At 51.2% G+C, this 23,763-nt stretch overlaps 1 protein-coding gene across 1 annotated transcript in view; it reads left to right on the plus strand.

Moving 5' to 3' along the window:
- SLC7A14 (solute carrier family 7 member 14) overlaps nt 1-21,251 on the plus strand; it is a 33,509-nt gene extending 12,258 nt beyond the window's left edge. The window contains exons 2-8 of the mRNA XM_040613798.1: nt 2,046-2,445; nt 8,711-8,947; nt 9,693-9,910; nt 11,853-11,999; nt 13,100-13,308; nt 13,863-14,740; nt 17,188-21,251. Of these exons, the coding sequence (XP_040469732.1) occupies nt 2,142-2,445; nt 8,711-8,947; nt 9,693-9,910; nt 11,853-11,999; nt 13,100-13,308; nt 13,863-14,740; nt 17,188-17,510 (2,316 nt within the window). The 5' untranslated portion in view covers nt 2,046-2,141 and the 3' untranslated portion in view covers nt 17,511-21,251. The remainder of the gene's footprint in view (nt 1-2,045; nt 2,446-8,710; nt 8,948-9,692; nt 9,911-11,852; nt 12,000-13,099; nt 13,309-13,862; nt 14,741-17,187) is intronic.
- Nucleotides 21,252-23,763: the final 2,512 nt, after the last annotated feature.

The raw sequence follows: 23,763 nt of genomic DNA on the forward strand, positions 1-23,763 counted from the left end.
AGGATGGGAAGTGGTTGGGTGAAGCAGAGCATGACCTCTTTGCCAGCCCATGCTTCAGAGATGCTGTGCTTTCGATAAAAGGAAGATGAATTTTGGGTAGTGATCACTTTTCCTAGAGAATTTATTTTCCCCATGGCTGAAACACTGCCCTGGCAAAGCAGAGCCACCCTGGAGGTGCCAGCACATGTACACACTGCCCCAAGGACTGTGCTGCTTCATCCCCGCTGGCGCAGACCCACCGAGCTCTGGCCCAGCTGCCCCTTCCAGCACAAACTTTTATTTCAACCAGAAAGCAGAACCTAACCTGAGATCCCACCATGCCACAAACCAGCTGACTCCTTGAGCAACCCAAAAGCCAAACCCAGTTTGTATTCTCAACCCAAAGACGTACGTATGCAGTAACAGGTTTTCCTTATTATTATTCCTTGTTAGAACATCCAGCCTTTCAGCTTCGGGTTGCTCAAGGTAAAAAACAAGCACAATTTGAACCGTGATCAACCAAAACATGAAATGAATGCTGTGTTTTATTTAATAAACTCCAGCCATACAAGGCTGCCTGACAGACACAATGTAATTTGTTTTGGATGTAAAGATGGAAAAATAATTGTTTTGTCTTCAGGGCAATTAAAAGAATATTTCTGTAATAACAGGAAAGGAGCTGCCTGGTTAAAATTAATATTAATAAACTATGTTACCTGTTCCTTTATATTAACATGCAGAGATTGTCAATTCTTGTTATTTTGCTCAAAGTCAAGAGGTCATCACGTGTCACTAGGAAGTCACTGCTGCTGGTATCAGCAGCTCGCCTGAGAACTACACCGTTTGCTGAAGAACAGCAAAAAGGGAGGGGGGGAAGCAGCAGCAGGCAAGTAGTTCTTGAGAATATGGCTTAGAATGAAAAAGCACAGAGAAAGAGAAAGAGAAAACCAAGATATTTTCATACTTTTACGACAACCCTAGAGCAGATGGGTTCAGGCAGGAGGATTCAGAAGTATTTAAAAACGGCTGCAGCTGGCTATGCTGTCAGCTACTGGCTCTCGAGGGGCCGTGGCACTGCTGCCGCCGCGCTCCTGTCCCGGCTCGCCCTAGCTACGCAGAAGCCAGACCCCAAAGTGTGTTGCCATTACATCAGAAAAAACACATTTCTTAATTGGAAAAAAAAAAAAAAAAAAAGAAGTTCCTAAAATGTATTCCAATGACTACAAAAATGAAGCGATAAATTGAATGAAGAAACCACTCCAAGGGCTCATTTAACCCACACGATTCACTGGGACCTGAACAAGCAGCACCTTTAAAAACTTTCTCCTGCAGGGTTCACCAGGATGATGGCAGCATCCAAAAATTAAAAACAATCAGTTCAGAAGTTTATTCTTACAGCTCCCTGGCTATAGCACCAAAATAAATAACAAAAAAAATTATCACCTGTCCCTGTAAGGGCCAATCCATGGTGATCACAGCCCATAGCCAGGCACAGCCTGGCAGCGATCTCAACACGCTGGATATAGGAGTGGAGCTAAGGTCCCAGATTTTTTACAGCGCAGGTGGAGCACAGGGATGTCCCACAGAAGGTCTCTGCATGGCCCAGCACAGTGATGGTGGGCTGACACGCAATGCCAGCAGGAGCATCCCTGCTGCTGGAACATGCTGTGATGGTGCCGAGCTTGGAGTTGGGCTTGGTCTCCACAAGGGCCCAATGTGCCACAGTGGCCACCAGCACCTCGCTGTTACACATAGCCATCATCGCTTTTGGTAGCACTTGAAGGGTGTCATCTTCTTGCTCCTTATGGGGCTGTGTTTACTGGGGCTAAAACCACACAGACAAACAAAGGGGGGCAGAGCATCTCTGTTGTATAAAACAATTGGGATGGACAAAAATTTCTCCAGAGCAGCAGCACTGGAGAAGGCAAAGCTCCCCTTGGCTACCAGGGCTCACCCAGCACTGGGATCCAGCCAGAAACTGGCTCAGGTGCCCTTTTCAGTTCCTCCACATGGAACACATCCCTCTTTGCTATTGCAGTTAAAAACTGTGTGCCCCTCTTTTGCAGCCAGGCCACCAGCACAGGAGGGAGATGCAGCCGCAGCCCTGAGTGGGTGCTGCCAAAGCCATCTGTGACCCACCTCCACGGAGCCCAGCACCAGCCATGAGCAGCTTCTTCTCACGCCTGGACCCACGGCGGGTGCCGTGGGGGGTGGCGGGCCATGCCCTGCGTGCCCGCATCCTGCGCACCAAGCCCGTGGAGTCGATGCTGGAGGGCACGGGGACCACGGCTGCCCAGGGCACCCGGCTGGCCAAGGTCCTCACCACCCTTGACCTCATCTCCCTTGGCGTCGGGAGCTGCGTGGGCACCGGCATGTACGTGGTGTCCGGCCTGGTGGCCAAGGAGATGGCGGGGCCCGGGGTCATCGTTTCCTTCATCATCGCTGCTGTTGCCTCCATCTTGTCAGGTGAGTCACGTGGGTGGAGTTTGAGTAATGGGCCATCTCATGCATCCTCTGGCTCCATTCATGGGTAAACACCTGGCAGGACCCACGCTCAGCAGCAGAAGCTACAAGAAAGTAACAACTTCTCCATAGACTAGAAATCCCTTTCACACTGGGCTTACCCAGCTGATGGGATGCACTGTCCCTCATTGCCCTAGTATCAGACCAAACCTTGTACTGGGAGCCACCAACCCAAGCGTAATGACCCCAAAATGCTGCTGATGGCTTCCCCACGGATGGAGCCTGTGGTCAATGTATTTTGAAACAGTTGAGAGTTTGGCAGCCGGAGCCCCAGGCAAAGAGCACGGCCAAGCCACAGCACTGGAGCAGGAGCAAACGTGGCTTGTGGGAAACCCTGTTTTGACAGCAAAGATGTCGGTGGCTTGGGTAGCACCAGGGCCGGCTTCTTCTCTTGTGACGTTGCTGACAGTTACAAGATTCCTCAGTTAGTTTTGGAGTTGATTTTATTGGCTCCTATTCATGCAGGATCACTCTCTGAATTTCCAAACAAAAGTCCCAACAAACAAACGTGGAGAGAGGAATTATGTATTTTAGTGAAAAGCTGGTGAATTCCATATCCTCCGTAGGAACCCAGCTGAGCATATGGCTCAAGCTGTGGTTTCCACATGAAGCCAGTACTGCTGGCATTTGTCCTTTCCAGATCAGTGCTAACACGATGCTGTGATGTTCCTGCTCTCCCTGCTCGGAGGACTTTGCATGCTGTGTCAGTTTGGTATCCAGCTTTTATCCGTGGGCTGGATAAGAAAACTTGAGTAAATGGCAAAGGGCTTTGACAGACAACAGGAACAGCAAACACTGCTAAATGACCCAGCTCAGCTTTCCAGGTCTCTGGATTTTTGTAGGAAGAGGTGGAAGCACATCGTGCTCTCTCCATAGAGGTTGCAGTGCTACTCCATGGAGCACCTCCATGGAGATCCTGCCAAAACATGTGCAAGTTTGAGCCTCCAAAACCCCTGCAGCCCAGAGGCACAGCACGAGGACGAGCCACACTCTCCAAAGCTGTGCCAGGGAAAGAGCCCAGTGATGCTGGCTGGGGACAACCACACAGGCTGCCCTGCCTCCCTGTTCCTTAGTTGAACGCCAGGCTGACAAGGCTGCTTGGACACATTCTACCACCGATTCAGCCCAGAACAAGAGCTGAGCAGGCGCAATAAGATCCAATGGTTATTTGAGATCCTAACACAACAGATGAAGCAACATGTCCATTTTTAAACTGAGGCGGTAGATAGCATTAGTGTCTATCCTTTCCCACTGCCTGCTTTCTCTCCTCTGCAAGGGTTTTGCTGGCCGTGATGCAAACCAAGAGCAAACGGAGCTTGGGTGGGTCTCATCTAACAAAAACACCCTGTCCTCCAAAAGGGGCTTTTTCACCCCAGACGCGATCCCTGCCCCGCAGCAGGGACCTCCTCCTGCCTTCACCCACGGGAGCCTGCGCCGCTTCCCACTCAGCTTTCATCTCTCCTTGCTTTTGTAGTCTTGGGAAAGTGTTTTGCAAGGGATGGGGTATTTTGATAGTCTCTTTGGCTGCTTTCTCGCCTCATCATTGACACTGCTGTTGTTTATAACAGCAACACGTTTTTGGCAAGTAAAACCAAGCATGGGTTTGGGAGCTGGATGGGCTATCAGGCTCATCGGGGACGTGATCTCAGCTCTCACATCATGGTCACTCCTGGCGTGTGGGGCAATGAGCTTGGGCAAACTTGCACAGACAGGTTTTAAGGAGCTTCTCACAGTTTTAAGGCCAGATGGGACCATTAGATCACTCATTCTCCCTTGGTGCATCACAGATCACCAAATCAGATCCCACTGCCTGCAAAGTGAGCTCAGGAGGGTTTTGGCTTTAAAAAAAAAAACTTTTCCAGAAAGCAATTTAGCTCCCTTGGGAGATGGCCACGGGGAAGCCCTGCCAGACAGGTCCTGCTGGTGGAGAATCTCTTTGCACTCTTTAGCCTGGTTTAGGACAGGGATTTTTTCAGTTTCATCTACCCAACAAATTCCAGTTATGCCTTCCCTAGGTTTAAGCAACATGTGCCTCATCAGGGTACTTACCAACATATTAGAGACATTATAATCAATTAAACTGACAAATTAAGTGAGATCAATCACTGGAAGGCCTTTTATTCAGCTCTCAAACAGAAATGCTTGCCCAACTTCCCTCCACAAAGCCCCCAGCACAGGGGACACCGCAGGCTCCCTCCATCAGCTGTGACCGCTGGCATTCCCTGCTCCCACTCCCAAATCTCACCAAAGCCCTTCCTCAGCAAAAATCAGCAGCTTCCATCTTACCCAGCCCCATTACCTTCTCGACCAGCCACTGCTTCTCCCTTTGGTGATCTCCTTTCCTATACCTTGTTGATCACAGTGTGCAAACGCCTCACTGCCAGCTCAGGCAAGGGTTGGATCCTGCCCCACCATGGTCACCAGTATGGGATAGTTTCCCCCACCACACAAACCCGCAGGCTTTGGTGCCAGGCTGTGCAAGGGAAGAAGAGACTTTCTCTCTCCCATGGGAACAGCTCTGCAACCGCAGAAACTCTTAGCAGGGGTTTGAAGCACCAAGCCATGCCACGTTGGAGCGCATTGCCATACTCTTACCTGGTACCCACGTGGGAGCAGGCTCAGCAGCATCCAGGATGTGATGGAGCAGGGTAGAGCTGAGCACATGCCTCAGGTGCAGCCTGGCTGCAGGATAAGGGCTGGGATGAGGGGCTGCAGCTGCAGCTGATGTCCTGCTTGGGTGGTGCTGCAGAGAGATAGGAGTCCTTTTTCTAAGGAAACTTTCTTTATTGAGCTGCCTTTTATATATCTGCACACAGTGGTCATGAAACACAATGCATGGGCTCAGTGGCTTGCTGAAAATAGGATTTTGCTGTACATCTGCCTCAATAAATTGGCTGCTCTTGGTTAATGAAGGACCATCCCTTTGGATTTCTTGTATGGTAGCATGAATTTACTGGCGCTACCTCCAGCGGTGCTGAAAGCCCTCCCCAAAGGCTTGTTTCACCTGAAACGTCACTCACACCGAGCCAGTGCCCTGTGGGATGTCTCATGGTCCCTGTGTGGCCTCGTGCCAGGCAGCAGTGGGAGGTCAGCATCCACACCATGGCCACCACTGCACTGGGACGCCAAAAGCAAAGCAGCAGCCACGAGGGTGCCCTGAGCTGCGGTGCTTGCACCAGGTCCTCGTGCCACCGGTTGTGCTGCCCAGCAGCTGTTGCAGTGCTGGGGTTTGGGGGTCGAAGCCAGTGGGGACTTCACGGTCCCTGCCCCGCCGAGGCACTACTCACCAGCAAAAGCCCCCAGCAGGCAGGTCAGGGTGCCCAGTGTGACCCCAAGCCACCGCTAACACAGAAACATCAACACTAATCCTGACATACTGGCACTGTCTGCAAAGCTGCTGGTGACCTCACCTCCTACCTTCAGACAGCATAAACCAGAGAATGGAGAGGTCAATTAAATCTGACAAATGGAGTTTTGTAGATGGGATCTTGGAAGGGACAATGTCATGGACCAAACCACTCAGCTGTGTTTATGTCCTCCTGAATAAGGTCAATAACTATAATTACACCAGTGTAGTGACTGTCAAATCAATTACACAGTATAGCTGATATTCAAGGAAAAGAAATGGTTGTCTGAAAAGATTGCCTTCCACAGCAGCCACTGTGTTGGTTTATTTTCAACAGAAACTTGTGAACACTCTTTACTGGAGGCAAAAAAAGAAATTCATCTCCAAATTCAAAAAGTTATGTTGGGGAGGCTGTGCCTAGCCTCCGCCTGCAGCCCCGGAGCCGAAGCACCAGGAGAGATGCATCTCCCCGGCTGCCAGGGGGTGAGGTGCTCGGGCACCAGGGACGCCGAGAAGTAACTGGGTAACACAGTTTTGTGTTGCAGTTTTATTAAAACACCACTACCACCACCACCACTAACAATAATAATAGTAAAAATAAAAAATACAGTACTGATGCAGCAGAAATTAGTGAGATAAAATCTGTGCCCTAATAAACTATTATTTGCACCCAGATAAAATTTGCACCCAAATAAATTATGATATTAACTTCCTCTTTAAGCAGAGAGGGAAGGGCTGCAAATCAGTTTCTGGTGGAGGACTTGCAGCACCGCAAAGCAAAGTGATGTGATTAATGCCACCAAATACATCCACTTGCAGTCAGGGATGGACAGCAGGTCTTGCATCACATGCTATGATAAAAAGCAGTTTATTTTCTTAATATATGCTGATACCTAATGCAAATATCCACAACGTATTGCTGGACCTGATGCACAGTGGAAGATTACTCTTCTGTTCTGGGATCCTAATAGAGTAATTGAAAACACAAACATTTTATACATATTAATGTCTTTGGTCTGCCATTATCATCCTGTATCCTTATCTTGTCATTGGCTAAAAGTAGAGCTGCCTCCAAGAAAGATTATATGATTTTTAAGGCCATCAAAGAGAGAAACTAGATACTTGTCCCTATCAGAGCACCTGTTTCATAAATCATTCAGGCCTCTAGTTATCGGTGAATGTCTTGCCTTTGCCGAGCACATGCATTTTTCATCAGCTTTGAATAATGACTGTCTGTAGGGCTGGATGGTGGGGATGTCTTGCCGCTCCTGCAGTTGGGTCTGCTTTACAGAAATCGAGTTGTGAAGGGTCCTGTTGCAAAGCACTGCCAGCATCGTGCATGCAAGTTAGTGAACAGAATATAAGAAACCTCTAATACCAAGAAAAGAAGCACCACTAAATTCAGCCTAGGGGTTCAATAGTTCTGTGTTTGTGCTGTGTAAAAAACTGCACCTACAGTAAGAGTGGTGACCTTGTAACATTTCTTCTCTCTATACTGAACTGATCACAAATTTGAAGCAATTATTATCTTCTAAATAGAGAATAGCAGCTGATAAAGAACTCCATAATAATTACTACATGTTTACACAATGATAATAACAGCCCTAACCCATTAACTCCTATGAGCTGAACAGGGGTCTTTAGGGCAGGGGCTTAATCAGTGCTAAACACGCAGGACACAGCGCATCGTTCCAGCACTTGTTCTAATATTTGGGTAGTTTACCACTAAGTCCATCAGTTCCTCTTAAATAAAAGCGAATGGTTGTTTTAAGACAACAATGTGTCAGGGTCAGGGTTTTATTGAAAAGTATCCTGACACAGTAAGTACACAAGGAGTTTGGAAAGAAAGTCCACTGAAACCTCCTCCCAAACAGTTCCAGTTAAATACTTCTTGCTTTTCTTCTTCTACAAAGTCAGTTTTGCAAGTGCTCTTCAGAATGGGACTTCTATGTAATATTTTAAAGTGTTAAAATAACTTACATTCTCTATGTAAGATGGCTTCAAACTCCTCTTACAACAGTAGGAATGAGAGCAGGGATGATCAGGGCGGTGCTGGTGCCTGGATCTGCACAGCAATGACCTGAGACAGGCATCTGGAGATTGCACAGCCGGGGCAGGGAGAGGTGTCGCCTTGTGTGAGCCCTCCTGTGGCATCTTGCATGGATCCCATGCAACGACTATAACCATTCCTGACCTCCTTGTGCCCCACGGTGCTTTGGAGAAACCCAAACACTGTTCCCTGGCAGGTCTCACTGTAACCACCTTTGCCTGGCAAACCCCAGGGCTGTGATGGTTTCTGCAGCCAAAAGTGCTGGGAGCTTGTCAAAATACTGATACCACAAACAAAGCATTCGATAAAATCCCAGGAAAAATGGCAAAAATCACATTATGGTGTCACTGTTGGATGAGGAAGGAGAGGTATCTATCACTGTCAAAGCTACTGCAAGGAAACAGGGCGCCAAGGACCGCACCACCGGCGCTGCCCAGTTCTGCTCGCTGTGCATGAATTCCCCCCCAGCTTTGGTTTTTGGGGGCTGCAGCTGGCCATCAGAGGCATGCACCTGTGAGAAGGCTCTTCTACAGCAGGCTGTAAAGGTTTGGCTAGTTTGAACTGTGTATCCTCAGGAAAAACAAACAAACAAACAATCACAGCTTCATCTTAATGGGAAAACGGGCTGGTTTTTAAGCCAAGCAACTGGAGAGGGAGGGTCACCATTGCCCCCTGCGATGTCTCTGGGCTCTTGATGGTGGCCACAGCCCTAGGTACCCCCTGGCACCTCCAGGCAGGTGGGACCAAGGCAGTTTTACTTTTTCCTTTTCCAAGCACATTTTCCTTATGTTACTTCGTATTTTTCTAAACAGGTGTTTGCTACGCCGAGTTTGGCGTGCGGGTTCCCAAGACCACAGGCTCTGCCTACACCTACAGCTACGTGACAGTGGGGGAGTTCGTGGCGTTCTTCATCGGCTGGAACCTCATCCTGGAGTACCTGATCGGCACGGCCGCGGGTGCCAGCGCCCTCAGCAGCATGTTCGACTCGCTGGCCAACCACACCATCAGCCGCTGGATGATCAACAGCGTTGGGACGTTGAACGGGCTAGGTGCGTCATGCCATGTGTAGCTGCCTGCGCTAATTAGGGCCTGAAAAGTAACTGGAAGCTCATAAAAAATCAGACATGAGTATTAAGCTTCATTCATTATTTACCATCCGTCTGCCTCTGGTACTTTGCCTTTGCCGTCTGGTTCACAGACAGGATTTAGGGGGATGGGGTACACAATACCTTGGAACCCCGTCGGGATGAGCTGGTGTTTAGCAGAGTAAGCATCCAGAAAAACTAGTCGAATGTCAGAAGCTAACGACAGCATGGGGGCACTTCACCCAGTGCGGGTGCTCTGCTCGGTCCCGGTAAGGCACACGCAGAGCCTTGTTAGAGGGTACAAGCCGGTGCCTGCACTACTCCGTGTAGGAACTCGGGGCTCTGGTGGTTCTGTATAACCAGCAGTTCCAGCAATACTTCATAGTTCCTACCAGTAAGGTAAACAGCTAGCTGTCCTGCACCCGTGGCATGAAAACTTACTGTTTAATTAATTTTTAATTACTACTTGGCAGATACATGTTTTGTAAATTGGGACCCGGTCATTTGTTTGCTGCCCTCCCCAGACTCCAAACAGTGTCTTGAGGCATCAAGATTTATCACCTTAATAAAACAATTTGAGCTAGCGGAGGCAGGGGCACCTGGACACCACCTTTGCAATGAGACCGAGCAGTTCTGCCAAGGTCCCCGCAGAGTTTCTGGGGTGCACAGCTGTGGTTGGAGAGTTAGACACCTCTTTTCTCTTACCTAGGGAAAGGAGAGGAGTCGTACCCTGACCTTCTTGCTCTGGTCATTGCTGTCGTCGTCACCATCATCGTGGCCATGGGGGTGAAGAACTCAGTGGGGCTGAACAACGTGCTCAACATCATTAACCTGGCAGTCTGGATCTTCATCATGATTGCCGGTCTCTTCTATGTCAAGGGTGACAACTGGTCTGAAGGGCAATTCCTGCCGTTTGGATGGCCGGGGGTAAGTCCTGGGTGCACGGAGGGACACACAGACCTAAGCGGTGCCGCCCAGCTGCCACACACTCGTCTTTGCCCATGCTATACACACCCTACTTCCACGGCACTCCCCAAATCTCAACCCTGCTAAACCCAGCTGGACTTTGGCCAGGGACCTTCAGCTTCCAGCACTGCAGACTTGGATCCAGACCCCCTCACTCCACCAAACCAAACCCAAGGAGTATGGCAATGCTTTGCCCGTATCTCCTGCCACCTCTTAGAATAAACTTTTCCAAAACATCCTCCTGGAGAGCCAAACTCCGTGTGGGTCCCTCCCCTAAGAAATGCCGCTCATTGCCGGGCAATGGAGCAAAATGCAGTGGCCACCCGAGACAGGGCACTCAGGAGGAGCTCGCTCAGCCTCTGCGGAGGGGGAAATACTTGTGTTGGCTGGTTTTCAACAACAATGTTCTCAAGCATTTGTTTTGAGCACTTCATAATGCCACCTGCCAGTACTTATTTTATGGATGTTCCCTCAAAGCTTACTGAGAATTTGGACATATTTGGCTTTTTTAGCTTGCTTGCACTGGTTTTTATCCAAGGATGAACAGAGACTGAAAATATCTCAGCTGGCCTAAACCCAAGATAATTTCTCAGATTTACACTGCTTGACTCCATCGGGGTTTTGTGCAGAAAAATAAGCAAGAAAGTAAAGTAAACCAAGAATCTTGATTATCGAAAGGGTCCCGAGCTGCCATACAGTCCTTGCACCTCCCTTCAGTAAATCAATAACTCTCTGCCAGGGAACAACAATGAGGAGAGGAGCACTGAGGCTTATTTGAGAGCAGAGGTTGTATTTACCTTTGGATTGTTCTTGGCTTTCTATGCCATACGATAGAAATGGAAAGGAGAAAGTAGAAAATAGCTGTTTTTCTCCAATTCAACTCACCAAATACCTCCTGGCAAAAAAAACCCCATGGTTTAAAAACATACATATCCAAAACACATCAAAACTGATAGGGTCTTCCCATCATTTTCAGCTGCTTGTTCGTCTCCCAAATCGTTTGTAAAAGTAAATTCACCACACCACAGACATGAGCTCCCCAGAAGGATGGGGGATAATTAAAAAAGATAATTACAGGTAGTCCCCCAAAAGAGGTGAGTTTTACTGTGTGCTCCATCAGTAGACAGCTGAGATGACAGGTGTGATGGACACGTGGTACCCAGCTAGCTAGCTAGATGCATGCGAGTGTTTCACAACGGCAAATTAGCTCACTCAGCCACACAGGTTTTGCCCTGCTTCAGTGTTTCTTTCATATTAATGTCCTTGCTAATATCGTATGTTTTAAAAAATCGCTTTAAAAAATAACTAAACAGTACAAATAAATCCTCATCCAAGTGCTCCAGCGTGTGCTCCTAACCTGTCGGCAGCTTCCAAGGAAAACAGAAGTTGTTTGGAAAGCGGCACACATCTGACTGTGGCTGCTCTCTTCTGCTTCCTCTGCTAGCGGATCTTGCTGCCACATGAGACATCTGGATAAGATGGAATGTGTAAACATGCTCCAGATCCCTACTAATATATAAACAGATTTGGGGCGGTGAATTGTGAAAGCAAACCTGAAACTGGCTGATTGTCTCCCCTGTTGCCACCAGGATCTCCCAGCAGATCGAGCACCGCGCAGGCACAGGGTCATGGTGCACCATGAGCAAGCTGCAGATGCCTCCAGTGACTCAGACCACACGTTAAAATCTTTTCCCAAGACCAGATCTCCGAGTTGTGGGTGCTCCCAGGGTCTGTCCCTAGGTGGGAATGCCCAGCTCTGTGTGTGCACCCCTGACCTGCCCCTGCTCACCCTTTAGCTCAGGCAAGGCAGAACTGGGCTCCTTCATGTTTTGCGGAGTTCCCTGTCCCTGGCTGGGTGCCAGCCCCCCCCTCCTGGCACTCAGGCCCTCCATCTTCCACACAGGTGCTCAAAGGGGCTGCCACGTGTTTCTATGCCTTCATCGGCTTCGACATCATCGCTACCACGGGAGAAGAAGCAAAGAACCCAAACACCTCCATCCCCTACGCCATCACGGCCTCCCTTGTCACATGCTTGACAGCATACGTGTCTGTAAGTACTGGTTATACATACATAAATGTACATAAATATATATTAATGCATATATATATATATACACATATCTAAAAAATCAGTATCTATATATAGCACGTCCCTTCTGGGCATCTGCGTGGCTCCCCTGCCCATGAGCCAGGGTGCCAGTCTGACGCTCAGATGCTTGGACAAGGGCCCTTTCTTTGGTGGGAGCCGAGACACCAGCTGTGCTTCGTGTGACCGCACCGTCCTGCCGAGGCTCCCCTCGGCCCCAGCCCAGCCTGTCCCCAGGCTCTGGTCACCCTGCCGAGATCCTTCTGCCGGCTGCAGGGGGGTGATGGCAGCTGGGTTTTGACTGATGCCTCATGCCCACCCACACCTATTTTTACATCCAGCCTTGCAGCAGCTTTTCTTTGTGTTTTTGGGAAAAGCAGCACTGCCTCTGCTGGAGATATGGGAGAGGGTCCATGTGAAAGGAAGGATGGGCAGGGGTGGCCATGCGAGAGATATTCAGCTGCTCTGCACCCCGATAAATGCACGCCTGTACTCAGGGATTTTCCCTGTAAAAGAGCAAAATTGAATCACAAAGGAGAAAAAAATTATTGTTGTGATTGTTCCAAAGAAACTCACTCACTGCCTCTCCTGCAGCGTGGTGGGCTCCCCTTGAAACCAGCGTCTCTGGCTCAGATAGGATCAGGGTGTTGCCCTAAGCAATGCCATCTGGGAGTGTGGGTCTGTCCCATGGGGCGTGTGTGACTCAGGGCAGCACTGTCCCCACACAGGAACATGGCCAGCACGAGCATCCCTAACCCCACCGAGCCCCACAGCCTCCTGCATCACCGCTGCAGCAAGGTGCAAGGTGTCACCTTCTTGCCTTTGGATGGCAGAGACCAAGGCCCTGCATTCCCCTGGATTAACCACCCCACAGCAAAGCACGTATGGACCTTACCTCCAGCATTTTATATGCCCTCCACAGGGGACACAGAGATACAGTCCCAATCAAACATGACATTTTTTGGCTTTCTACCCTTCAGAAGCAGCCCCCACACCCTGCAGGTCCCCAGCAGCCCCTGGAGCTGCTGCTGACATCTGTGTCCTGCTCCTCTCGCCTCCCCCAGGTGAGCATCATCCTCACACTGATGGTGCCCTATGATGCCATCGACACTGAGTCTCCACTGATGGAAATGTTTGTGGCCCATGGCTTCCATGCAGCCAAGTTCATCGTTGCCATTGGGTCTGTGGCCGGCCTGACTGTCAGTTTGCTGGGCTCCCTCTTCCCAATGCCCAGAGTCATTTACGCCATGGCTGGTGACGGGTTGCTCTTCAGGTCAGTTGTGCCCCTGCTGGCATTTATTTTTGCCCCCTTGGGACCCAGAGGGGAGGTGTGCTGGGGGGATGGGGTCCGTGCTGTGCCTCGACAGCCCAGTACCGTCACTGCAGGGAGCAGTGGGTGCCCACAGACTCCATGCTTGCAGAATGGGGCATGCACCAAAGCAAAATCCTGGAGGGAAAAAGTCAGGAGTGGCCTATGCAAAAGTGTCTCATTTGGTGCTGGTGCCTAGGGGTCCAGCTCATGAAAGCATGGGTGTTTAATTCAAGAGTTATGTGCAAAGGAGAGCAGCTTACATGTATAAACCCTTGGCACTTATTTGCAAGTGTCCAAGTGCCCATTCCAGAGCTGGTTAGACCTAGATTTAACTCCAGATCCAGCCTCAGCAGTATTTCCAGTCCCCAGCTGTCATGAGTCTAAGCTCCAAAAAGCAGTAAGAGCCGAAGGGATCACAGCTCTGAGCCTGGCCCCTCCAGCCAGGTAAGGGTTATTGCAACGGGGAACCACTGCGATCTGCAATTCTAACTTTCTGCGACTGTTTCACACTCCAGATTTTTGTCCCACGTCAGTTCTTACACGGAAACTCCCGTAGTGGCTTGTATTGTCTCTGGATTCCTCGCAGCTTTGCTCTCCTTGCTGGTCAGCCTGCGAGACCTGATAGAAATGATGTCCATCGGCACGCTGCTCGCCTACACGCTGGTCTCCGTCTGCGTCCTGCTCCTCCGATACCAGCCCGAGAGCGACATCGACGGCTTCGTCAAATTCCTTTCTGAGGAGCACACCAAGAAGAAGGAGGGCATCCTGGCCGACTGTGAGAAGGAAGCTTGCTCCCCAGGGAGCGAAGGAGAAGAGTTCACTGGCCCACCGACCAACACGTGTGGGGCCAAAAATCTGCCATCGCTGGGGGATAACGAGATGCTAATTGGGAAATCAGATAAATCCACCTACAACGTGAATCACCCCAATTACGGCACAGTCGACATGACCTCAGGGATAGAGGCAGATGAGTCTGAGAACATCTACCTCATCAAGCTGAAGAAGTTGATCGGCCCTCGCTACTACACCATGCGTATCCACCTCGGACTGCCGGGGAAAATGGACCGCCCCACGGCGGCCACCGGCCACACCGTCACCACCTGCGTGCTCCTGCTCTTCGTCCTGATGGTCATCTTCTGCTCCTTCATCATTTTTGGGGCAGACTACATCTCCGAACAGAGCTGGTGGGCCGTCCTCCTTGTCGTGCTGATGGTCCTGCTGATCGTTGTGCTGGTGTTTGTGATCTTGCAGCAGCCGGAAAACCCCAAGAAGCTGCCCTACATGGCACCTTGCCTGCCCTTCGTCCCTGCCTTCGCTATGCTGGTGAACATCTATCTCATGCTGAAGCTCTCCACAGTCACGTGGATCCGATTTGCCGTCTGGTGTTTTGTGGGTGAGTCCCAGATTCATTTATTTTAATTTTTTAACTGACACTTTTGCAAGGGTGTTAATAATAACTTCCCTAATTAGAGTGCTTAGGCTGATGCTTCTTCAGCTGGGACATATCCAGTCCTTTGTGTTTGCCCCTTGTCATCCTGAAGTTCTTGGAAACCTCGGTTATTCAAGCCCCCAAACCACAGCTAAATGGAAAATCACACCTCCAGAAAATGTCACTTTGATGAAAGTAAACTGCTCCTTGCAAAGGTGACTATTTTGATGAGTCTTTTGATGCAAAGTAGGTGGGTTCTGGAAATTGCCTCACAGGCAGGTTTCCTACAGAAATGTGCCTGCTTTCCTGCTATTTCACCCACTTGAGCTCTTCAGCAGCCCACACCAAAATCTCAGCGCTGCGTTTCCAAAGCCCAGAGCTGCCCAACCCCAACAGCCCTGGGAGAGACAGAGCCAAGGGATCTGTGGACTCTATCTCCTTTTCTCGGTCTGAGCCCTTAGCTTTGTGGCAGGGAGATCTCAGGACTCACAAACTTAGCTGTGGACTTTTTTTTGGCCACATTTAGGCTAGGAGCCCGGCACACCCACAGTTTCCCTTTGCTTTACATTGCAACCTGCTTAGTCCACAAACCCAAGAGAAACAAAGAAGCTCTCATAGCTCCTCCTGAAGGCTCCCAAGTCTGGACTATAAAGAACTGAAGCAACAAGACAATATCAAAACCAAGGACTCTTCAGAGAAATAATAACCCTATGGGTAAACATATACATTGCAGCAGCCCACAGGAGCCCCAGTTGCAGACAACGGACACTGAGCATGGTGCCAGCACTCAAAAGGACCATTCCTGGCCAAATATCCCACCAACAGCCCTTCCCTTTGAAAGCAGGGATCAGGGTCCTGGGTTGAGAGGCAGAAGGCGCTGAGGAAAGAGAATGAGGATGGATGCGAAGGTCACAGTCAGCTGCCACCTCCCGTAAAGGCAGGAATCACTCCTCCTGGAGCAGGGGTGGGCAGGCATGGGCCACCACACCGGCTCACCAGCCTTCATGCTTTTCTCAGGTGCCTTCTGCCATTTGTAGACGTTTGAGCTCAGTTGGAAGAGCCAGGAGATGACACAAACAGACCTTGGATCTCTCTCTGGTGTCTCAGAGAGTTTAGAGTAGTCTCATGGTTTCCTTTGTGGAGGCAGCTACCACATTTTTGCTCCATTTTACCATTCCTCCTTTTGCTTTGGGGTGAGGGCTGTAGTTATCCTGAGCCAGTCCTGCATGACTGAGGTCCCATAGCAAAACTCCAACTCTGCAACTCCCCGAACGCCAGGCCAACCTGTTGGGCAGTAGCTGTTACGTTCACTCTTGGGGCTGAAGAAGACACGCTTGGTTTTTTGGGTTTTTTTGACCCTCAAAGGCAATCGGTGAAGCTGCAAATCCAGGGGAATCCTTCCCACCCACAAGCAGAGATGACTCCAAAGCAGCAACTTTATCTGCTGTGATTAAATACTTTCTCCTGCGGGTGCATCTAATATCTATTCAGCTGCCAGCAATTGCAATGACTCAATTAAGCCGCTCCATTAAGGTGTGGTGGGCTCCACCAGCCCCATCCATGGCTGCTTGCCTGTTGGGGGAGGCACATCCCATTTATTTCTCTAGCAGACGTGTGTGGTCCTGCCACACAGACCCTGGATTTAACCTCACAAGTTCCTTGTAGCCAGTCCACGGGATGTGAAGTCTGGGTTTCTCTATGCACACCTCTGGGGTAGTTTAATCCCAGGACCCACTGGAAACGAGACGCATTTGCCTCTGGGGAAAGCGTTGGTGCAGGAGGGTGAGATCAGGTAGGGCTAGTGGGGGAAGATGAAACAAAAACCCTGCAGGGAGGAGAACAGGGGTTTCAGAGCTGTTTTAGTACCGAGTACACTTATCCTTACAACCCCTGGGCACACGTGGCTGTGAACACCAGCAGGAGAGAGACTGAGAGCATGAGAAAACTTCAGAGAGAAAAGGGTGGCTGGGAGGGCAACCGGGTGGAAGCATGGGGGCTGTTGGCACTCAGGAGCCTCCACACGTCTGTCTGCTGGGAGCCGCTGTCCCATGGAAGATGCAGATGGCACTCTCATGTGGCAGCAGCATCCCAGCTGATGTTTAAAACATATAGCCCTTGGGTCACAGCTGGCAGTCCAACAACACAAACTCAGCAGCTTCGAAGAGCAGACATCAACTGCACCGTGCACTAGCTTAAAAAATATGGGAATATTTACTTAGGCTTATCGCGCATCGGCTGGAGCCAGCCGGCGCTGGGTGGGAGGAGGCTGGCGCTGAGCTGGGCTGCATCCCCGACCCACGCCCGGCGTGGGCATCGCTGGGGCATGGCGTGTTTGTAGTGATGTTGTATGTGGGAACACGGGGCTGGTGCGGGTGGCTGGGGTCCAACACTCTCCCTCTCGCCCACCACAGGTCTGCTCATCTACTTTGGCTACGGGATGTGGAACAGCACGCTGGAGATCAGCGCCCGGGAGGAGGCCCTCCATCAGAGCACATACCAGCGCTATGACGTGGACGTCGACCCTTTCTCTGTGGACGACAGCTTCTCCTACGCCACTGAGGGTGAGGGCTACCCGGGCTGGGACCCCTCTGAGGACAAGGCCCTCTCATACCAGCAAATGGCGGGAGCAAAGGAAAGCCATCGGACGAGTAGCAGGTCGAAAAGCAAAGGCAGGCACAAACCGCCGTCAGAGGCTCTCATCGCCAACGATGAGTTGGACTACTCGCCTGAGTAGTGGGGCAGGCAGCAGGGCACCGCACCACCCAGGCAATGAGGAAAGGTCCCTGTGGCTCCCCCGTCCTGCCCCATCCTCCCCGGGTCCTCCACCACCACCCCGCTCTCCTCTGGTTCTCGGGACACGCTCTGCAACTGCCGTTGACCCCAAACCAAACACACTCGTGGCCCGTCCCACTCCACCGGTCGGGTCTCGCTGTGCTGAATGCTGGCTGATGCCCCGGCGCAGGCTGATCTCCTGGCACCAGCCACACTGGTGGAGGTGGTGGAGTGGGAGATGTGCCAAACTGGGAGGGCGCTGGGAGATGGAAGGAGCTGTGTGAGGGGATGACACAAGTTGTCCCTGGGGAACGTCCACCCAATGGCCACAACGGTGGGATGCTACCCTTAGATTTTTGGCACTTTCTTAGCATGTGTGTTTTTTTCCTTTGAACCACCTAGAAGTAACAGCTGAGCCAGAGGGACAGACAGGTAGGTAGGTACGAAATGGAGATGGACAAACCCCTTTTGAGGGAGTCACTCAGAGGTGGATCCAGAGATGCTGGTCCCATCACAGAGCATTTCCATGGCTTGTTCTGGAGCAAAGGCACTTGGTGCACACAGCAGTGCTACACCCCGTGTCCTTCCCCAGGCAACCCAGATACTGTGATTCAAAATTAGTTCCTGTCTTAATCAAACCTTGAGGTCCCAGCATGGCCAAGCATCTGGAATCTGCAGTTGGGAGCGTGGTCCCAATGCTGGTCACAGCAAGAGCTGTGACCCACTCTTGGCTCAACCCACCTTGTGCAAGTGGTCAATGAGGACCACACACCGTTTCTCTGAGCATCTCTGAGGCTGGGCATTGTTTCCACCACATTGTGTCTTCTACAAAAGTGACTGTGCTGCAATTCCCTCACTGTGGTGGGCACATTCCAGTGCTCACTCTGGCCTGAGTGCTTCAGGAACGCATCCATAGCCCTGCAGAACCGCATCATCCACAGGTCAGCCGTGTCTCGGCAGGGCTGGGCCGTGTGTGGCAAAAGGAAAGGACTCAGCTGCTGAAATCTCCCTCCCTGCTGCTGTCTCCACCTTGTACCATTTCCTCTGCTTCTGACCCTGGCTTGGTGGATGCTGTATGAAAAAACACTGAAACGCTGCTTGTTCTATAAGTGTCCATTTTTCAGTTTGAAACCAAACAGAGCTGGTGGCTCGCAGGGCAGAGCCGGTCGGCAGGTGGGTGTTTCTCATAGTTAAACCTTCCAGTATAGCCCAAGCATGGCTGTGACCCCCAGCAGTGCCGGAACGTTCCCTGCCACCAGCATCCCTGCAGCAGCATCGGTGGTGATGGGGTTTGGTGGCAGCCACCGTCTCCCGCAGCACAGAGGGCAGCTGTGCTGACAGCAGGTCCAGCTCTGGAGCCCATCACCAACATGCGTAGTATAAAACACTGCAATGGAGGAACATCTTTTTAAATAAATAATAATGAAGGGAAACCCCCATCAGACAGTGACACCCATCCTCCTCCAAAGGCTGCAGCTGGATCCATCCCCAGGGCTCCCCTGGAGCAGCCCAGACCAGCCCCCAGTACCAGGGGCTGCTGCTGGCATTCTAGGGGACAATTTAACATTGGTAGGGGCGTGAGGAAGGATTTGCAACATATGATGCTGAGAACCATCAACCCTTTGGTTCATTGGATGAGGCTCAGCTCCCCAAAACACAGCATGGAGCCTGCCTGGCATCCTCTGCAGGCAAGCGGGTTGCTGCGTGCTGAGAGTGCCTGGACCCATGCCTGTCCCCATCGGTTCCGGCGCTCAAGGGCTCGACGGAGAGGCTCTGCCCATGACTGCAGAAGTTTCCCTGCAGCTCCTGTCCCAAATGGTGACAAACTACAGTCCTTTTCCCAGTGGAAAAGAGCATCTGATTCTGCAGATCTTAATCCAGAGCACCCCAGGCAAGTCAAGGGAAGTTTGGCCTCTGCCAGGGCTTCAGGATGGGAGCAAGGATTTGGCAGAAGGACCTGGAAGCTTTGATCTGGCATCCCCTCCCGCTGCCTGCCCCTACCACACTTCTACAAGCAGAAATCCCAAGTGTGTCCCACTGAAAAGCTGTTTGCAATGTGCACACCGCTGACGGGCCAGCTCAGGAAACCTTCCTGGCGGTGCCGAGTGCCTCTCGCGAAGGTCACTTCTCACTCACGCTTGGCCGCTCCCACCCTTGATGCCTTAGAAGTACCCAAGAGAGATGGCACCTCGCAGGTCTGGCTTTACATTTTCAGGGAGAAAGATTAACGCTAATTTCCTACCAGCTCTTGTACTGTACCATAGACAAGGTAGTCTTCGTTCTGCTTCTGCACGGTACTTGGGCATCTGCCGAACCACGACCTCCTGCCCCAGTACCCTGTCGAACCGAAGCCTGTTATCCCTTCTGCAGCCTTAATCTCTCGCTGCAGAGCAGTTACCAGTACCAGTGTCTGTTGTCATGTCTGCTCTAGTTATGCCATATAATTTGACGAGGGCTTGATCCCTTGCTCTTTGGTGTCAGTAGGAACCTCTCAGTTGGACCCATGCATCAAATGAAGCCCTTTGGCTGCTCCTGTTCCCACCCTCCTTCCCCTTCCCACGGAAGTGCTGGGGCAGGGCGGCTGTGCCACGTCCCCAAGACCACCGGGAAACAGCATTTGATGCCACGGCACCATCTGATGCAGATGGGCTGCCATCAGCCCTCACCGTGTCGGGGGGTGGGAGCCGGATCTTTCTCCCAAGGCCACCATATCCCACCTTTCAGAGGTGTGTAAGGAGAAGGTGGTCGAGCCACAGGTTGGGTCTTGCCTGGGTTTGCTGGCGGCCGGTGCCCAGGGAGGTGGCTTTGCAGTGGGGTGTCCCCACCCTGCGCCGGGTGGCAGTGCCTGGGGGACACGCCGGTTCAGCCTCCATCTGGGAGATGCACGCTTCCCTTGTAGCAGGTGTCAGGGTCTTCAACGGGCACAAGCAGAAGCTGCCAAAGCCAAAATGTTCTGGCGTGCCCACCGCCTCTGGGCACCGCTGGCCCCGGGGGCAGCTTCAGGTGCTGGGGGGAGGCACAAGTGCTTGTTTTGCTATAACCCCAAAATGCAGCCTTTCCCCCTGGGTGCCCTCAGGGAGGTTCTCACACCCCTGAGCCATCGGGAGGACATGGGCAGAACGTGTCCATCCCGCTCCCACCACCGGTGAGAGGCACAGAGCCCTTCAGCCTGACCGCCCTCCGCTGGGAGGGACCCCAGGGAGCCCAATGCATGATACAGACGGAGCAACAATACCTCTGCCCTTCCAGCTGGACTCTGTACGGTCTCGGTCCCTCCACAGATTCACTCCGCACGGTTACAACCACTCGGTGTGAGGCCCAGCACGCCGGCATCCTCCACACAGCAGAGAAATCACTCCCTGAACGACGTGGGATGTTGTAAATCCAGCTTGTAAATGATCTTCACTTTGTTTTGTTCGGTCTTTCTGATGTATATCTTGCTTTTTTTTGCAGATGGTACTTTCTGGTGTAACAATTCTCTGCAGTTCTGGTATGAAATCGGTGTATTTGTTAAAAAGTTTGTTCTATTGGGTTGTTTTGTTTTGGTTTTTGTTTGTGGTTTCCAGAAGCCCATTGGTGCACTGTACAATGGGATCTTGTAGTGTGTCATGAGAAAGAAAAAAAATATGCAGATATGTTATGGAGTGATTTTTATTTTCAAATGATTGTGTTATTGACTACTATACATATTATATATATATTATCAAGATACTATGAAAAAAAATCTAAATTTACCAAAATCTGTATATTTTAATAAATGCATAAAGCTTTATTGTGTGCCTTTACATTTAAAAATCAAACAGGAACTAAGGGATTTCTAAAGAAAGCCAGAGACAGATGTGTCTTAGTATCAGTTTCCATAGTAATGTAAACCTTTGAAATGAAAGACCAAACCAAAAAAATAAACAGAAGAAAACTTTCCCATGTAAATTTTGTTAAGCCAATCAGTACCTGAAGGTCCGATATTTTTTCAGTGCTAAATCAAAGCTAGAGATGAACAAACCTTGCCATAAGTGCTGCAAAATTTCCTTTGTAGAAGATCCTTTTCCGTGGGCTGACTTTACTTGCGCTGTTGTGGAAAAAAAATGGTTATCACTTTACACAATAAAAACATACAAAGAAAACCCCAAACTAAAGCCAATGACCGCAGGTTGACTGTTGCAGTGTGAAGCTCTAGGCAGCACCAACGTCTTCCCGTCTGCTCGCAGTGCTGGTGGCACCCACCTTTCCGTGGGGTGACTGGGGTGTCACGGTGCTGTCACCCCCCTGCATGGACACCGGGGCCACAGGGAGGCAGGCATTGCTCATAGGGCTGCAGCCACCTCTCCACTTCGGGGTGTGCATGGGCTCCCTCCTGTTATTCCTGTTATTTAGGGAGTGGGGAGGCTGCCAGCACGCTCCCCATCACTGGGAGCAGTAGCTGGTCTTGGTAGAGCTGGGGAGAGCTCCACTGGGGCATCAGGGAGCACCACCTCCATGCCAGGGTGGCCACCAGAGCTCACTCCCACCGCCCCACGGCTGACATTAGGCACAGCGTGGAACAGTTTTTCCATTCAGGAGAACTATATTTGACTCTGTTTTGAGGCTTCAGATCAGCAAATGAGCACCAAAAGCCTTCAAGTGCCAACAGCACCATGGCCAGCCTGGCCCTGGAGAACCCCACGGGGGAGCAGGGTGTTTTGGGAGCGTGCAAAGCAGGTATTTCAGCTTTGATCCTTTAAAAACTAGAAAAGTTTAATATTCTTTGTGCTTCCTCCAAACACTTCCCCTCTGCGGTGCCAGCACTAATATCCTGTGACGTTCTTGGCCCCATCTCCTTGCACCCCGCGGGTGCACATGTCTGTTTTCCCCGCCGCTGCAACTGGGGTTGTTTTGCTTTCTTTGTTTTTTTCTTCACTTCCCTGAAACACAGCTTCTTCCTTCCTCTGAGCAGCTTTCCCTGGGCCTTTCAAGGGCTGGATTTGGGCTCATGTGCTGGTAAGCTGTGACCATGGGCAGAGCAAGCAGAGCCCCAGCACTGTCCCCTGCCGAGGGTCCCCAGCCCCACATGCCTGAAGATGCCAAGATGCAGCCTCAAGGTCTGGGCAGCAAAAAAACCCGTTAAGTGCTGCCCAGCAGGGCTTATTCCCCACTGGGTCAGGCACCACTGCCCCAGCCCCTCCGGCAGCACCAGCACCTTGCCACCCCCACCGCCCCCCTCGGGCATCTCAGACAGGTTTTGCTCTGCTTTTCCCTCCCAGTTTACTCCAGGGCCGTTGGCCGGGCAGTGTTCCAGCAGCTTTCTGCTCAGAGGTCTCCCCCGCCGCTGCTGGCCCCGGGGTTAACCAGCCAAAGCGGCAGGCAGCGGCGCACAATCCACAATCCCCGGGCAGCCTGCACAAGCTGGCACGCCTGTGCGCCGCCCCTTCGCCCATGGCACCCACACATCAATGGCAGCACTTATAGCATCTCTCCAGCGCGTACAACAACTGCCTGTGCCCTGCCTGTGATGTAATGGGCACAAGTGTCCTGCCACCAGCCCCGCGCCGCTGCCCGCCTTGGGTGCATTGTATAGGATGGCAGCAATGCAAAGTTCACACAAGAGACGCCTTCAAGACTGCTCGGTATTAAAGGCAGATGCTAGCGCTGCTGCCCATCTCTTGTCCATGCAGGCAAAGGGTCGTCGTGGAGCACAGCCATCCTCCTTCTGACTCCTTTTAAATGCTCTGGCCTCAGCTTCCCACATGGAGGAGGCGAGGGGTGGGAGCTGCAGCATCCTTGCCCATGGCTGCGTTGCCCAGCTTGGGTTCTCCAGCTGAAGCAGACCAAGACGAGAGGACAGTCCCTAATCCGCCGAGGCTTGACTAGCAGCCATGTTTTCAATTTCTTCTCCGTCAGCCCAAACAATTTGGTCACTCCTTTCCCCTGCTTGCTCAGTGCCCTCTCCTCCGGCACTCAACACCTGGGCTGTCCCCCTTGTCCATGTCTGCACGGCGGCTGTGCCTCTTTTCCTGTTCCTGCAGCCTGGCTTACACAAATTATTTGAACTGAGTTAACATCTCTGGGAACAGATGGGATTTTGTATCACCGTAATTAAATTGCTACAGCCTCTGGTAAGGGCAGAGCTAGATCCTGATCTTACATGGTTTTAATCAGAGTGATGACCCCAGATCAGACTCTTATTTTAGTTAAGAGCACTTCCAGCGACATGACTTCTCAACTTCAGCACGCCCGAG

The sequence above is a fragment of the Falco naumanni genome, chromosome 13 (genome assembly GCF_017639655.2).
Source record: "Falco naumanni isolate bFalNau1 chromosome 13, bFalNau1.pat, whole genome shotgun sequence".
In the NCBI taxonomy this organism is placed as follows: Eukaryota; Metazoa; Chordata; class Aves; order Falconiformes; family Falconidae; genus Falco; species Falco naumanni.